Source organism: Lichenostomus cassidix, chromosome 2 (genome assembly GCF_008360975.1).
Source record: "Lichenostomus cassidix isolate B80296 chromosome 2, HeHo_3.0, whole genome shotgun sequence".
In the NCBI taxonomy this organism is placed as follows: domain Eukaryota; kingdom Metazoa; phylum Chordata; class Aves; order Passeriformes; family Meliphagidae; genus Lichenostomus; species Lichenostomus cassidix.
Window position 1 is genome coordinate 81,880,471 of NC_139482.1, and position 15,254 is coordinate 81,895,724.

The 15,254-nt window shown below is 54.1% G+C and overlaps 1 protein-coding gene across 1 annotated transcript in view; it reads left to right on the plus strand.

Moving 5' to 3' along the window:
- Positions 1–1,379: 1,379 nt before the first annotated feature.
- LOC146441685 (uncharacterized) overlaps positions 1,380–15,254 on the plus strand; it is a 30,503-nt gene continuing 16,628 nt past the window's right edge. Inside the window, exons 1-39 of the mRNA XM_085049844.1 lie at positions 1,380–1,513; positions 2,136–2,353; positions 2,781–2,924; positions 3,343–3,499; positions 3,618–3,645; positions 3,879–3,990; positions 4,302–4,394; positions 4,519–4,582; positions 4,771–4,869; positions 4,958–5,061; positions 5,141–5,279; positions 5,364–5,482; positions 5,589–5,738; positions 5,922–6,092; positions 6,217–6,526; positions 6,610–6,677; positions 6,815–6,902; positions 7,019–7,136; positions 7,232–7,355; positions 7,547–7,683; positions 7,766–7,892; positions 8,006–8,134; positions 8,205–8,447; positions 8,799–8,975; positions 9,091–9,236; positions 9,333–9,423; positions 10,096–10,485; positions 10,575–10,701; positions 10,804–10,922; positions 11,285–11,481; positions 11,689–11,872; positions 12,110–12,275; positions 12,357–12,481; positions 12,563–12,871; positions 13,037–13,240; positions 13,448–13,573; positions 13,676–13,951; positions 14,408–14,503; positions 14,888–15,022. Of these exons, the coding sequence (XP_084905970.1) occupies positions 1,384–1,513; positions 2,136–2,353; positions 2,781–2,924; positions 3,343–3,499; positions 3,618–3,645; positions 3,879–3,990; positions 4,302–4,394; positions 4,519–4,582; positions 4,771–4,869; positions 4,958–5,061; positions 5,141–5,279; positions 5,364–5,482; positions 5,589–5,738; positions 5,922–6,092; positions 6,217–6,526; positions 6,610–6,677; positions 6,815–6,902; positions 7,019–7,136; positions 7,232–7,355; positions 7,547–7,683; positions 7,766–7,892; positions 8,006–8,134; positions 8,205–8,447; positions 8,799–8,975; positions 9,091–9,236; positions 9,333–9,423; positions 10,096–10,485; positions 10,575–10,701; positions 10,804–10,922; positions 11,285–11,481; positions 11,689–11,872; positions 12,110–12,275; positions 12,357–12,481; positions 12,563–12,871; positions 13,037–13,240; positions 13,448–13,573; positions 13,676–13,951; positions 14,408–14,503; positions 14,888–15,022 (5,940 nt within the window). The 5' untranslated portion in view covers positions 1,380–1,383. The remainder of the gene's footprint in view (positions 1,514–2,135; positions 2,354–2,780; positions 2,925–3,342; positions 3,500–3,617; positions 3,646–3,878; positions 3,991–4,301; positions 4,395–4,518; positions 4,583–4,770; positions 4,870–4,957; positions 5,062–5,140; positions 5,280–5,363; positions 5,483–5,588; positions 5,739–5,921; positions 6,093–6,216; positions 6,527–6,609; positions 6,678–6,814; positions 6,903–7,018; positions 7,137–7,231; positions 7,356–7,546; positions 7,684–7,765; positions 7,893–8,005; positions 8,135–8,204; positions 8,448–8,798; positions 8,976–9,090; positions 9,237–9,332; positions 9,424–10,095; positions 10,486–10,574; positions 10,702–10,803; positions 10,923–11,284; positions 11,482–11,688; positions 11,873–12,109; positions 12,276–12,356; positions 12,482–12,562; positions 12,872–13,036; positions 13,241–13,447; positions 13,574–13,675; positions 13,952–14,407; positions 14,504–14,887; positions 15,023–15,254) is intronic.

Consider the following 15,254-nt stretch of genomic DNA (forward strand, 5'->3'; position numbering starts at 1 on the left):
GGGAAGGGAGGAGGGGCACAGATGCCTGAGTTCTCTTGGAGCGGGAAGGGGGGTCACACCTGTCCTTTGTCTGTCTGTCCCCTCCCCCACCCCGGGGGGACCCAGGCATCTGGGCGAGTCTTTTGGCTTGCCTCATCTATCCCATAATAAACCAGGGAGGGAAGGGGGGTTAGAGGGGGCCCCTATAGGGGCTGAGAGGGGGTATCCTGTGGGTCTGGGGGGTCCTATGGGGGGACCCCTATGGGGTTTCTATGAGACTAGGAGTGGGTTGTATGGAAGGCCTATCGGGAAGGTATGAGGGTCCTATAGGGGAATATATAGAGGTTCTATGGGGCTGGAAGTGGGTCCTATGTGACCATGGGACTGGGGAGGGATGTCTGTGAGTGGGTTCTGTTGGGCTGTGGGCATTATCAGGGGTCCTATTGAAGGGAAGTAATGGGAACTTTATGGGGCTGAGAAGGGTCCTATTCATGTCCTATAGGGCTGGAGCAGTGTCCCATGGGGCTGGGGGAGTCCTATGGAGCTGGATGTAGGTCCTATGAGGTAAGGGGGAGCTATAGGGTCCCTGTGGGGCTGAGATATAGGGGTTGTATGGGGCTGGGGGAGCTTTATAGGTCCATAGGGGTCACTGAACCCTATGGGGCAGTGAAGGTCCCATAGGACTACAGAGCAGAGGGAGGGCTCTAGGGAGCTGCGGAGTGTACTGTAGATCCATAGGGGTCACCGTGTCCCTATAGGGCAGTAGGGTGGCCTTGAGGTCACCCGTCTGTCCATGCCCCCCCCACCTCCTGGTGACGCAGCTGCGGGGGGGAGGGGGGATATAAGGGGGGTCCCCCAGCCAGTGCCTGCAGACCCAGGTGCAGGTGGGGCAGGGGGCAATGGGAGCACTGTGAGGATCTGGGAAGGGGTTATGGGGAGACTGGAGGCAACTGAAAGGCACTGGGAAAGAACAGGAAGGAACTGGGAGGGAACTGGGAGGGTCTATGGGTGAACTGGGAGGGACTGGGAGGGTCTATAGGAGAACTGGGAGGGTCTGTGGGGAAACTGGGAGGGACTGGGATTATACTGGGAGGATCTGTAGGGGAACTGGGAGGGACTGGGAGGGACTGGGAGTATCTATGGACAAACTGGGAGGATCTATGGATGAACTGGGAGGATCTCTGCAAGAGACTGGGATGATACTGGGAGCATCTTTGTGGGAACAGGGTGGGACTGGGATGATGCTGGGAGGGTTTATGTGGTAACTGGGAGGGACTGGAGTGATACTGGGGGAGGGGGGAGGGTACTGGATAAATCCTAGGGGGATACTGGGACTTACTGAGCAGTACTGTGGGGGGGGGGGAGGGTGATGTGCTGGAGAAGTGCTGGTGGGGCTGGGTGGCGATGCTGGGATATAATGGGGCATACTGGGATATACTGGGACATACTGGGGGGGGTTGTTGTATCCTGGACCAGGACCAGAGCCCTCCTGAGTCTGCACTGTCATCCCCTGACTCGGAGACCACAGAGAGAGGTGGGGCTGCACTCTGGAAGGAACTGAGGGGTGTCTGGAGAGACAGAGGGTGACTGGGAGGGTCTGGGATGATACTGGGAGGGTCTGTGGGGGAGCTGGGAAGGACTGGGAGGGATGTAGGAGCACTGCAGGATACTGGGAATTGGTGGGTGGGATAAAGGGCAAGGAATGTGAGGCACTGCAAGGAACAGGGAGCACTGGGGAGGGCACTGGGACTTCCAGTGAGAAACTTGGGATGGAGATGAGGACAACTGGCAGGAACTAGGAGCATTGGAAAGGAACTGGGAGCACAGAAGATGAATGGAGAAGATAAGCTCACAAAGGATGGACTATGGATGGGGTTGATTGGGAGCACTGGCGAGGAACTGGGAGCACTGGGAGGGAACTCCAGATGATGGAACCACTGAGGATGGACTTGGGATGGGCCAGCTGGGAGGACTGGGAGCATTGGAGAGGAACTGGGAGAACTGGGGAGGAATGAAGGAGTTGGATTGACCAGGAAGAAATGGTAGATGTGGGGAAGAACAGGGAATAATGGGTTCACCGAGGAAGGAGCTGTGATGGGGTCAACTGGAAGGAACTGGAAGCACTGGGAGAGTCTGATCCCTCCTGCTCCACCCAGCCCCATCCAGCGCCACCATGCCTGATGTGGAGATGGCCGAATTTGGGGAGGCCGCCCCCTATCTCCGCAAGTCGGAGAAGGAACGGTTGGCCGCCCAGACCCGCCCCTTCGACCTGAAGAAGGACATCTTTGTCCCTGATGAGAAGGAGGAATTTGTAAAGGCCACCATCATCAGCCGTGAGGGCTCCAAGATCACTGCTGAGACTGAGCATGGCAAGGTGGGGGAACCCCAGCCACACATGGGACACCAGAACCTCAAAATAGCAACTCTATTCCACATGGGACACAAAGAACCCAACCCACCTTCTCTAAAACCCAAGAAACATCTAGACCCCAACATATCTTCTCTAGCACCCACTGGATGCTCAGATCCCACAGCATCTTCTCTAGAACCCAGGAAACATCTAGACCCTGATCCACCTTTCCCAAAACCCACTGGATACCTAGACCCATCCAACCTCCTCTATCAGCCCAGAGACACCCAGACCCCAAAACAACTCCTCTATCACTTGAGAGACACCTAGACTTCCTCTAGCTCCCAAGGGAACACGCAGATGCACAGCTCCCAGCCCTATGGAAGGGAACAACTGGGGCAACTCCTTGCCCAGTGTTCCTGCTCCATGGGGTCCTCCTTACCTTGAGCAGACAGTGACGGTCAAGGAGGACCAGATCATGCAGCAGAACCCCCCCAAGTTCGACAAGATTGAGGACATGGCCATGCTGACCTTCCTTCATGAGCCTGCTGTCCTCTACAACCTCAAGGAGCGCTACGCCTCTTGGATGATCTATGTGAGTTGGGAGCCCATGAGGTTCTTCAGACCCCATCCAGAACTGGGATGCCCCTTCTTTAGACCCCTTTGGCCACATAGACCCAAGATGTCCCTTCTCCAGATCTCATGGTCCACCCATAACTGAGGGTTGTCCTTCTTCACACTTCTTGAGCCACCCAGATCCAAGATGTCCCAGATCTCTTGGGCCACCCAAGACTGGGATATCCCTTTTCCGTATCTCATGGGCCACCCTGAACTGGGACGTCCTGTCTCCAGACCTCTTGGGTCACCCACATCCAAGATATCCTATCTCCAGACCACAAGGGTTGCCTAAACCCAAGATATCACTTAGACACAAGAGGTGACTTCTGCAGACCCCTTGGACTACCTGGTAGCACAGCATCTCCTGACTCTGACCCACCTGCTCCTTTCTCCAGACCTACTCAGGGCTCTTCTGCGTGACGGTCAACCCCTATAAGTGGTTGCCTGTCTACAATGCTGAGGTGGTGGCTGCCTACCGGGGAAAGAAGCGGAGTGAAGCTCCCCCCCACATCTTCTCCATCTCTGACAATGCCTACCAGAACATGCTGACGGGTAGGGACCTTCTGCAGGGACCGCGTAACCATACCCCCTGATCCTCTTTGGGGAGCAGGAGATGTGGAGCAGAACCAGGGTGGGCTTCAGAACCTCATGTTTCTTCTCATCCCACCAGATCGTGAGAACCAGTCAATCCTCATCACGTGAGTGATCTCATCTCTAAACATTGTTTTAGTTCTGCTCACAGCCAAGACTCTCCCACTTGGCATGTAGCCCCTCCTCTTCCCCCTTGAAGCCATGCCCACTGGCACGGCCAACCCTTTATCACCATCTGGAATTACTTGTGGAGGTTGATTATCCATCCCTCCCCAGTGAGTCCCCACCTCTAGCACCATAGCACCAGTACCCAACCATTGCTCTTCTTGGCTACCTTCAGCGGAGAATCCGGGGCGGGGAAGACAGTGAACACCAAGAGGGTCATCCAGTACTTCGCTGTCATTGCTGCCATAGGTGACCGTGGCAAGAAGGAGACAGGAGCCCCAGGCAAGGTGAGAGCACTGGGTGGGGGATGACACCCTGGGATGTGGTCAACATTCTGGCATCTGTCTGTCCAACCAATGACACAATCAACCACCCAACAATCCAACCAATCATCCCTTCAACTCTCCCATCTCCATCCACCCAACTAACTATCCCTCATCCACTCATGGCATTAACCCATATCCCTGTCCATCAACCCAACCACCCATGTAAACCTTCATGGACCTTTGTGTCCTCTCATCCATCTATCTCAACCTCAAACCCTACATCCCCTGCCTCTTACTGTGAGAGCCCCCCTGACACTGTCCCACTCCACCAGGGTACGCTGGAGGACCAGATCATCCAGGCCAACCCTGCCTTGGAAGCCTTTGGCAATGCCAAGACTGTCCGGAATGACAACTCATCCCGATTTGTGAGTGTTGGGGATAGAGTCTATGAGGAAGAGTCTATGGGATGGAGTCAGTGGGGAAGGGTCTATGGGTTGGTGTGTTCTGAAAAAAGGTGGCTATCTCCACCTCCTTCCACTACTCTTCCAGGGAAAGTTCATCCGGATCCATTTTGGAGCCACTGGGAAGTTGGCATCAGCTGACATTGAGACATGTGAGTAGGCTGAGGGCTCCATGAGAGGACATCTGGTTGTCCACCATCCATCCTTCCATCCATATGTCCATCCTTCTCCTCATGCTACTATCCATCCACCTTTCCATATCCTCAAGCCTGCATTCATTCATCCATCTCACCCTCCATCTCATCCCTACCTCCATCCATCTTCTCTTCATCCCCTGCAGACCTCCTGGAGAAGTCCCGTGTCATCTTTCAGCTGAAGGCTGAAAGAAACTACCACATCTACTACCAGATTCTCTCCAATAAGAAGCCAGAGCTGCTGGGTGAGCCATGCTCCCAATCTACCTGCAAATACCTGATCCTGCACCCCTTTTGGGACCTGCCTGTTCCAACCCCTTTTTCTCCTTTCAGATATGATGCTGGTGACCAATAACCCCTATGACTACGCCTTCATCTCCCAAGGAGAGACCACGGTTCCGTCCATTGATGATGCAGAGGAGCTCCTGGCCACAGATGTGAGATGGGAGGCCACCAGACAGTGTGTATGTGTCTCTGGGGGCTGGAGAAGATCTTCACCACATTTTTTCCCCACAGAGTGCTTTCGATGTCCTGGGCTTCACCCCAGAGGAGAAGAACTCCATCTATAAACTGACAGGTGCCATCATGCACTTTGGCAACATGAAGTTCAAGCAGAAACAACGGGAAGAACAGGCAGAACCAGATGGCACTGAAGGTTGGATCCAACCAAGTTTGAGGTGGAAACTGGGGTGAATCCCATGATCCTTCCAGGTTCATATTTTCTCTCCTTCATCCTCAGAGGCTGACAAGTCAGCTTACCTAATGGGGCTGAACTCAGCTGATCTTCTCAAGGGGTTGTGCCACCCTCGGGTCAAGGTGGGCAATGAGTATGTCACCAAGGGGCAGAATGTCCAGCAGGTGAGTAGGACATCACCAAAACCTCCACCTTTTGGGATGACAGTGCCATCTACAGCAAGGAGAACACCAAAAGAGCCCTCTCACTGGTGGGACATCCCTCTTCCAGGTGATATATGCTGTTGGAGCCTTGGCCAAGGCCGTGTATGAGAAGATGTTCAACTGGATGGTGACCAGGATCAACAACTCACTGGAGACCAAGCAGCCGCGGCAGTACTTCATTGGTGTGCTGGACATTGCCGGCTTTGAGATCTTTGATGTAAGCCCTGGTGGACTGTGTTGTGTCAACCCCACTGGGTGTTGAGCTAACCCTACTGGATGGTCAGATGACCTTGTTTTCATTTGTGTTGAGCCATTGGGACTTGGGTTCACCCCACTGAACATACTAGGTGTTGAGTTGATCCAGTTAACCCCATTGGCCATCTCCTCTTTCCTTCCCCAGTTCAACAGCTTTGAGCAGCTCTGCATCAACTTCACCAATGAGAAGTTGCAGCAGTTTTTCAATCACCACATGTTCGTGCTGGAGCAGGAGGAATACAAGAAGGAGGGGATTGAGTGGGAGTTCATTGACTTTGGCATGGACCTCCAAGCCTGCATTGACCTCATTGAGAAGGTACCACCTCCCTCAGGGCCTTGTGGGGGAAAAGGAAGGGCCTTTTCAGTTGCACCTTGCCCAAAGCTGGCTGGTTGAGTTGTGCTTGGTGTCCTCTGCCACCACTGAGGTCTTTTCTCCCCAGCCCATGGGAATCATGTCCATCCTGGAGGAGGAGTGCATGTTTCCCAAGGCCACAGACATGACCTTCAAGGCCAAGCTCTTTGATAATCACCTGGGCAAGTCAGCCAACTTTGGGAAGCCACGCAATGTCAAGGGGAAGCAAGAGGCCCACTTTGCCCTTATCCACTATGCTGGAACTGTGGACTACAACATTATTGGGTGGCTGCAGAAGAACAAGGACCCCCTCAATGAGACAGTGGTGGGGCTCTACCAGAAATCAGCCCTGAAGCTCTTGGCCAACCTCTTTGCCAACTATGCTGGGGCTGATGCACGTAAGGGGCACCCCCTTCCTCAGCACTTGGGGCTCTCCCCACACTATCCCTGACCTCTCTCATCTTTTCTTCTTCTCCAACAGCTGTGGAAAAGGGGAAAGGAGCTAAGAAGAAAGGTTCCTCCTTCCAGACTGTCTCTGCCCTGCATCGGGTGAGAATCCAAGGGTTATTGGTGGACCCCAGGGTGTGGGCATGGAAAACATGTCCTAGGGCAAGGGATGACCCTTGGTGGGACAGGTTGGGGAGGGTGTCTTCATTCCTTTCATCCTCTCCTCTTCCATCTTTCAGGAGAATCTCAACAAGTTAATGACCAACCTGCGATCTACCCACCCTCATTTTGTCCGCTGCATCATCCCCAATGAGACCAAGTCTCCTGGTGAGCCAGTCCCTGAGGATTGATCCAGAGGACAGTGCTGGGCCCTGGCCAAAAGTGGTGGTGGGGAGCAGTGCTGTGGGGCAGGTCTTGACTCACCAGTCTTGATGATCCACCAGGTGTGATGAACAACCCCCTGGTAATGCACCAGCTCCGCTGCAACGGGGTGCTGGAGGGCATCCGCATCTGCCGCAAGGGCTTCCCCAACCGCATCCTCTACGGGGACTTCCGCCAGCGGTAGGCACAGACGAGAAAATGTGGAAATTGGGGAGTTGGATTAGACATCCCATTGGGGCTGATTTCAGGGGTTTCCTGCTCTGTCCGACCACCAGGTACCGCATCCTGAACCCTGCCGCCATCCCTGAGGGGCAGTTCATTGACAGCCGCAAGGGTGCGGAGAAGCTCCTGGGATCCCTTGATATTGACCACAACCAATACAAGTTTGGACACACCAAGGTGAGGTCACTTGGTCTCCATTCCTGTGGTCCCACCACCCACAAGGCTTTCATGGTGGGACCAGATAGACTCTATGGTCCCACCACCTACTTGTGCACCTGCTCATCTGAGCTCCCTCCATCCATGCCACCACCCATCCCTCTACCACACTTCTAAATCCCAGAAGCACATATCTTCATGTCTCCTCAAAGGTCTTCTTCAAGGCTGGGCTGCTGGGGCTGTTGGAGGAGATGCGGGATGAGCGCCTGGCCCGGATCATGACCCGCTTGCAGGCCCAAGTCCGTGGTTTCCTCTCCCGTCAGGAGTTCAAGAAGATCCTGGAGCGCAGGTGGGTGGTGAGATGGAGATGGTATTGCATCCATATTGCGTGGGAGGCCCTGGTGACCCACATCTTGCTGTGCCTTCTCCAGGGACTCGCTGCTGGTGATCCAGTGGAACATCAGGGCCTTCATGGGGGTGAAGAACTGGCCTTGGATGAAGCTCTACTTCAAGATCAAGCCTTTGTTGAAGAGTGCTGAGACAGAGAAGGAGATGCAGGTAGGACAGGGCCATGGGTAGGGAAGGTGGGTGGGTGGATGGAGAGAGGAAGTGGTATGGGGGGACATAAAGGAAGATATGAGACTTACATGGCACCTTTGTGCCTTGCACAGAACATGAAAGAAGAGTTTGGGCGGCTGAAGGAGGCCCTGGAGAAGTCAGAGGCCCGGCGGAAGGAGTTGGAGGAGAAGATGGTCTCCATGCTGCAGGAGAAGAATGACCTTCAGCTCCAAGTGCAGGCTGTGAGTGACCTAGATGTTTCAGCCCCTCGCTCCTTTTTCATTCAGCTCAAACCAACCTTCGCCCTTCCAGGAGCAAGACAACCTGGCTGATGCTGAGGAGCGCTGTGACCAGCTAATCAAGAACAAGATCCAGCTGGAGGCCAAGGTGAAGGAGCTGACAGAACGGATGGAGGATGAGGAGGAGATGAATGCTGAGTTGACAGCAAAGAAGAGGAAGCTGGAGGATGAGTGCTCGGAGCTGAAGAAGGATATTGATGACCTGGAGTTGTCATTGGCTAAGGTGGAGAAGGAGAAACATGCCACTGAGAACAAGGTGAGGGTGGAGAGATGCCTTGACCTCAAACTGTGGGGAATTGAGCTGACTCACACCAAAGTGAATAGCTTTGGAGAAGACCCAAGGCTGGTTGATTTGGGTTGCCAAGATCCAAGGCTGTTCGGGCTGCCAAATTCAAGGCTGGTCGAGTTGGGTCATGAAGACTCAAAACTGCTTGGTTTGGGTTGTGATGATCCAAGGCTGGTTGGATTGCATCACTACAACCCAAGGCTGGTTGTGTTTTCCTGCATCTCCTGACTTAGATCCAGCTTCACCAAGAGCAAGAACAACCTCTTGGCTCTTCTCCTACCTCTGGTACCCATCGGAGGCCTGATATTTCTCCTCCTACAGGTCAAGAACCTCACAGAGGAGATGGCTGGGCTAGATGAGATCATTGTCAAGCTAACAAAGGAGAAGAAGGCCCTGCAAGAATCTCACCAGCAAGCGCTGGATGACCTGCAGGCAGAGGAAGACAAGGTCAACACCCTGACAAAGGCCAAAGTCAAGCTGGAACAGCAAGTGGATGATGTGAGTATAGGCCACTCCTACCACAGGCACATAGCTGGTCCCTTGGGGTGTGGAGGTTCTTCTGGGGTGTGTGTTTACGGCGGGGTTGATGGGTGTGTCTCTGCCTCACTTGCAGCTGGAGAGCTCACTGGAGCAGGAGAAGAAGATCCGGATGGACCTGGAACGGGCCAAAAGGAAGCTGGAAGGTGATTTGAAGCTAGCCCAGGAAAATATCATGGACCTGGAGAATGACAAGCAACAATTGGATGAGAGGCTGAAAAAGTAGGGGCCTGCATACTCGCTTGTCCTTTACCTACAACACCTCTCTCTGCTGAGCACCCAGGATCATGAGTGCCTGGTATTTCTCCCCCCACCCAGGAAAGACTTTGAGCTCAATGCCCTCAACGCCAGAATCGAGGATGAGCAAGCAGTTGCAGGCCAGCTCCAGAAGAAGCTTAAAGAGCTTCAGGTGAGGTGGGCTTCAGCTTGGGGGCAACCAGAAGGAGGAATTGGTCTTCCCCATTTTCTTCTGCACACTTTTCTGAGAGGGACCTAAACCAGTGTGCCACCCACCTGAGGTCTTAAGCCCGACGGCATGTCCCTTGTCTCAGAACCTCTCTGTCATTTATTGCCTGGAAATGACTCATGGGCTCCTGGGCAGGTTGACTTTGCGGGGGGATGTTGAGCTGAACCAAAGGGTCTGGAGTACTCAAGGTAGGGGGAGCATCTTGGGTAAAATCATCTGAGCCAAGCAGATCATCTGGGTTGAATCATATTCATTCCAAAGTCCTTAGAGAAGTTTGTGCTGAGCTGTCTGATCCAGTTAGCTGTAGGATTGGTTGAGTTGAATGTCCTCAAGACCAGTTGAGTTTAGGAATCTCAAGGTAATTTGAGAAGGTGGAGTATTTTCTAATAAGGCCAGGTTGATCTGGAGAGCTGTTATTTTGACTGGGCTGAAGAGAACTGGATGGGATCAAGACTGCTTGAGGTGAAGGGTCTACAGCTGTCTGGGTTGAGCTGACGAGTCTAAGGTTGGTTGGGTTGACTTGAATTGACTTAAAGACTCTCCAGCTTGATTGGTTGAGTGGAGGAGTTGGGTGGAGCCAAGACTGCTGACAGCGTCTCCATCCCTGGAGCACAGGCACGGATTGAGGAGCTGGAGGAGGAGTTGGAAGCAGAGCGGACAGGCAGAGCCAAGGTGGAGAAGCTGCGCTCAGACCTGTCGCGGGAGCTGGAGGAGATCAGCGAGCGGCTGGAGGAGGCAGGTGGTGCCACTTCAGTGCAGATTGAGCTCAACAAGAAGCGGGAGGCAGAATTCCAGAAGATGCGGCGGGACCTGGAGGAGGCCACACTGCAGCACGAGGCGACAGCAGCTGCACTGCGCAAGAAGCATGCCGACAGTGTGGCCGAGCTCAGTGAGCAGATTGACAACCTACAGCGTGTCAAGCAGAAGCTGGAGAAGGAGAAGAGTGAGCTCAAGCTAGAGCTGGATGATGTAGGCTCCAACATGGAGCAACTGATAAAGGCCAAGGTAGGAAATAGGTCTCCAGCCATGAAGGGCCAACTCTTACACTGCTCTCTCAAGATTCCCTTTCATATTCCTGCCTTTCCTGTTTGCAGGCCAATCTGGAGAAAATGTGCCGCACCATGGAAGATCAGATGAATGAGCACCGGACCAAGTCTGAAGAGGCCCAACGCATGGTCAATGACCTCACCACTCAACGAGCCAAGCTCCAGACAGAAAACGGTGAGGGGCTTGCTCTTCCCTAACCCTGTGTCCTATCCTCTGCCCAGTGGGGTGGCTCTGGGGTGTGTCCAGCAAGTGATTATCCACCATTCCACCTGACAGGTGAGCTCTCCAGGCAGCTGGAGGAAAAGGAAGCCTTCATCAACCAGATGACGCGAGGAAAACTCACGTACACACAACAGCTGGAAGATCTCAAGAGGCAGCTAGAGGAAGAAGTCAAGGTAGGGTTTTGTTGGGGAGGTTGGGGGACTGAAAGACATCTCCAGTGTTAAGGATGTGGTTGGTTTGTGACTGAGAGGTGCATCATGAACCTGCCCTCAGAGAAGAAGAAAATGAGTTGAGGGTCCTCAGGAAGTTCAGTAGGGTGGGGGTTTCAAGGAGGTTGGGTTGGGTTGGTTGGTAACTAGGTTGTTGGTTGGGTTGACTTAGAGAAGATTGGGTTAGGTTAGACTGACCTACAGAAAGTCTGGTCAGCTTGCAGTGAAGAAAACAAGATCTTGGTGAGTTGGAGAATGCCAAGAGGGCTCAAGCTGATGTGGACCCAACTTCTCCTCACCTCTTCTCTCTCTCTCTCCCCTCCTAGGCCAAGAATGCTCTGGCTCATGCCCTCCAGTCAGCCCGGCATGACTGCGACCTTCTGAGGGAGCAGTATGAGGAGGAGACAGAAGCCAAGTCTGAGCTCCAGCGCTCGCTCTCCAAGGCCAACTCTGAGGTGGCACAGTGGAGGACCAAGTATGAGACAGATGCCATCCAGCGCACTGAGGAGCTGGAGGAGGCCAAGTGAGTCATCTCCCCATGGAAGGAGCTTCTACGGGGCAGGGGAGAGTGGAGACTCTTCCATTGTAGAAGGATCTGGAGAATGTATAGGAACCTGGAGATGGTAGAGGAGATCCAGAGCAGAGCCCCAGCCAAACTGTGGGTGGAAGAAGGTTTGTGTTGGTCCACTTGGTCCATGGGTCACCACAGCCAGGTTTTCTCCCACGGCAGGAAGAAGCTGGCCCAGCGGCTGCAGGAGGCAGAGGAGGCGGTGGAGGCAGTCAATGCCAAGTGTTCTTCCCTGGAGAAGACCAAGCACCGGCTGCAAAATGAGATTGAGGACCTGATGGCAGACCTGGAGCGGTCAAATGCAGCAGCTGCTGCATTGGACAAGAAGCAGAGAAACTTTGACAAGGTGGGAGGACCAAGAAATGGTGGAAGGAGAAGGGTGGGAAGGGGGTAGACAGATGTGGGTCCCATGAATCAGCAAAAGGCAGGAGAAGACGTCCAGAAGAAAGCTGAAGAACTTTCAAGGGCTAGGTTTCAGCAGAGCTTCAAGTCCCAACCAGAAGAGTACTGGGGAAAGGAGGAGGTGATGGAAAGAGGGTTCTTCATGGGCAAAGCAGCAGGTGAGAATGTGGTGTCCCCATAGATCTTGTCTGAGTGGAAGCAGAAGTTTGAAGAATCACAGGTGGAGCTGGAGGCATCACAGAAAGAGGCCAGGTCCCTCAGCACTGAGCTCTTCAAGCTGAAAAATGCCTATGAGGAGTCACTTGATCACTTGGAGACCTTAAAGAGGGAGAACAAAAACCTCCAAGGTGAGACTGTGGTCCTTCCCCTGCCCGCCTTGGTGTTTTGCACTACCTTCCACCTAGTCTGATGGATTTTCATCTGGATAGAGGAGATCTCGGACCTGACGGAGCAGCTGGGTGGCAGCCACAAGACCATCCATGAACTGGAGAAGGTCCGGAAGCAGCTGGATGCTGAGAAACTGGAGCTCCAAGCTGCACTGGAGGAGGCTGAGGTGAGCCATATCACATCCCCATGAGTCCCATGTTGTCCTGGTCTTCTCTCTGGCTCTCTAATTACTCTCTTTCCACACCAGGCCTCTCTGGAGCATGAGGAAGGAAAGATCCTGAGGGCCCAACTGGAGTTCAACCAGGTCAAGGCAGACTATGAGCGCAAGCTGGCCGAGAAGGATGAGGAGATGGAGCAGGCCAAGCGCAACCACCTGCGGGTGGTGGACTCGCTGCAGACCTCACTGGATGCTGAGACCCGGAGCCGCAATGAGGCCCTGAGGCTGAAGAAGAAGATGGAGGGTGACCTCAATGAGATGGAGATTCAGCTCAGCCATGCCAACCGTGTGGCTGCTGAGGCCCAGAAGCAAGTGAAGACATTGCAGGGCTACCTCAAGGTACCCATCAGATTTCTGTCCCATAAGAACATTGAGGTGTAATAGGTCCACCTTTCTTCCACTTTTGGGTGGGGTGGTCCCCCCACCCAACAGTGGAAGAAGGGTGGATCTTGAGCCCTTTCCCCACCATCCCCATTCATCCTCTTCCCCCATGCTGCCTTGTAGGACACTCAGCTGCAGTTGGATGACATGGTACGGGTCAATGAGGACCTGAAGGAGAACATTGCCATCGTGGAGAGGAGAAACAACCTCCTCCAGTCAGAGCTGGAAGAGTTGCGGGCAGTGGTGGAACAGACTGAGAGGGCCCGCAAGTTGGCTGAGCAGGAGCTGATTGAGGCCAGTGAGAGGGTCCAGCTTCTCCACTCACAGGTAAGACCTCACATGCCTTCAAGGAGAGAAGTCACCTCCATCCACAGGTGTGTGGGTTTCTAATAGGTTGTGTTACCAAGATCCCCAGACCCTTGATGACAGCAGAGTTGGCAGGGAGTAGGGGGGGGCATTAAGTACTGGGGGATTGAAGAAGGATGGGTCATCAGTTCAACAGAGACCTCCTCACATACTCTCCTCTAACTCCAGAACACCAGCCTCATTAACCAGAAGAAGAAGATGGAGACCGATATTTCCCAGCTGCAGACAGAGGTGGAAGATGCCATCCAGGAATGCAGGAACGCTGAGGAGAAGGCCAAGAAAGCCATCACTGATGTGAGTGCCATGGTGGGACCAACATCTCGGACACCTTCCACTGGAGGGTGATGGAGAGCATGCTTTGGTCCTCCTCCTCTGCTTGCTTTTCTCCTCGGGCAGGCGGCCATGATGGCAGAGGAGCTGAAGAAGGAGCAGGACACTAGTGCCCACCTGGAGCGGATGAAGAAGAACATGGAGCAGACCATCAAGGACCTGCAGATGAGGTTGGATGAAGCTGAGCAGCTGGCCCTCAAAGGGGGCAAGAAGCAGCTGCAGAAGCTGGAGGCTCGTGTGCGGGAGCTGGAGAATGAGCTGGAGGCTGAGCAGAAGCGCCATGCCGAGAGTGTCAAGGGTCTCCGCAAGTCTGAGCGTCGTGTGAAGGAGCTCAGCTACCAGGTGGGGCTCCTGAGGTAGCGCTGGAGGTCATCCACTTCCCCTGTGGCCACAGGGCCTCATATCTCATGCTGTACATGACCTAGAATGTGGGTGACTTGCCAGCCAGATAGCCATGTGTGAACTAGACCACCCACTACCTCTATGCCTGATACTGTAGTGGGGCCCAGAACATGGTTGGCTCAGCAGCCATGAGGCACCCATGCCCCCCCTCTTTGGTGTCCCAGCATCCATGGTGTCTTTGCATGGATCCAGAATCTCAGGTGCAACCTCATCAGAGGCAAAAACATACCTTCACACAGGGGCAATGCACCTTCTGCCCCCAAGTTGAGGCCACCCACAGATCTAGAGAGGCTCCACTCCCCAAGAATATTGTTAACTGACTCCTGACCCTCATTGCTCTGGTCAGGACCTGTGGTGGTAGGGTCAGGTCCTGACCCATATTATCTCACCCAACAGACAGAAGAGGACCGCAAGAACCTGGTCCGGCTCCAGGACCTTGTGGACAAGCTTCAAATGAAGGTCAAGGCTTACAAGCGACAGGCAGAGGAAGCGGTGAGCACTGGGGCAACATCTGTGGGAGCACCCCTTGGGAGGTGGATGGAGAGAGGATGTGGGGAGTAGCAGGGTACCATGGGGTGGTCAAGGGGTGGGGTGTCAGGGGGTGAGGAGGACAGGTCAAGAGACAAGTGGGTGAATGGTAGGATGGAGAGATGGATGTGGGATGGATGGATGGATGGATGGATGGATGGAATATTAGATGGATGGTTAGTTGAGTAGATGGTTGGGTGGCTGGAACATGGGATGTCTGGAAGGGCAGGTGAGTCCATGGTAGGCCAAACAGGGGAATAAGAAGGTTGGATGGAGGGACAGCTGGCAGGGTGGCAGGAGGCCAGACAGAGCTGTGTGGGTGCCTCTCTGATGTCCTTGCTTCCTCAGGAGGAACAAGCCAACTCCAACCTGGCCAAGTTCCGCAAGGCACAGCATGAGCTGGACGAGGCAGAGGAGCGTGCCGACATCGCCGAGTCCCAGGTCAACAAGCTGAGGGCCAAGAGCCGCGACATCGGAGCCAAGGTGGGACCTCCCCCTGCCCTACAGCTGCCCCATGGCTGCCCCACAACAGCCCCATGCTCACACTCCCTTTTTTTCCTTCTCCATCAGAAGGGGCTCAACGAGGAGTGAAGCTCTGGATCCCCAACAATATCCCCTGGACCTCCAAGAGGCCCACCCTCACTCCCAGCCCCCCAAGCTTGGTCAGCCAATAAAAAGCATTGAGCAGCAGCACTTTGTCTGGGGCTGGGTTTAT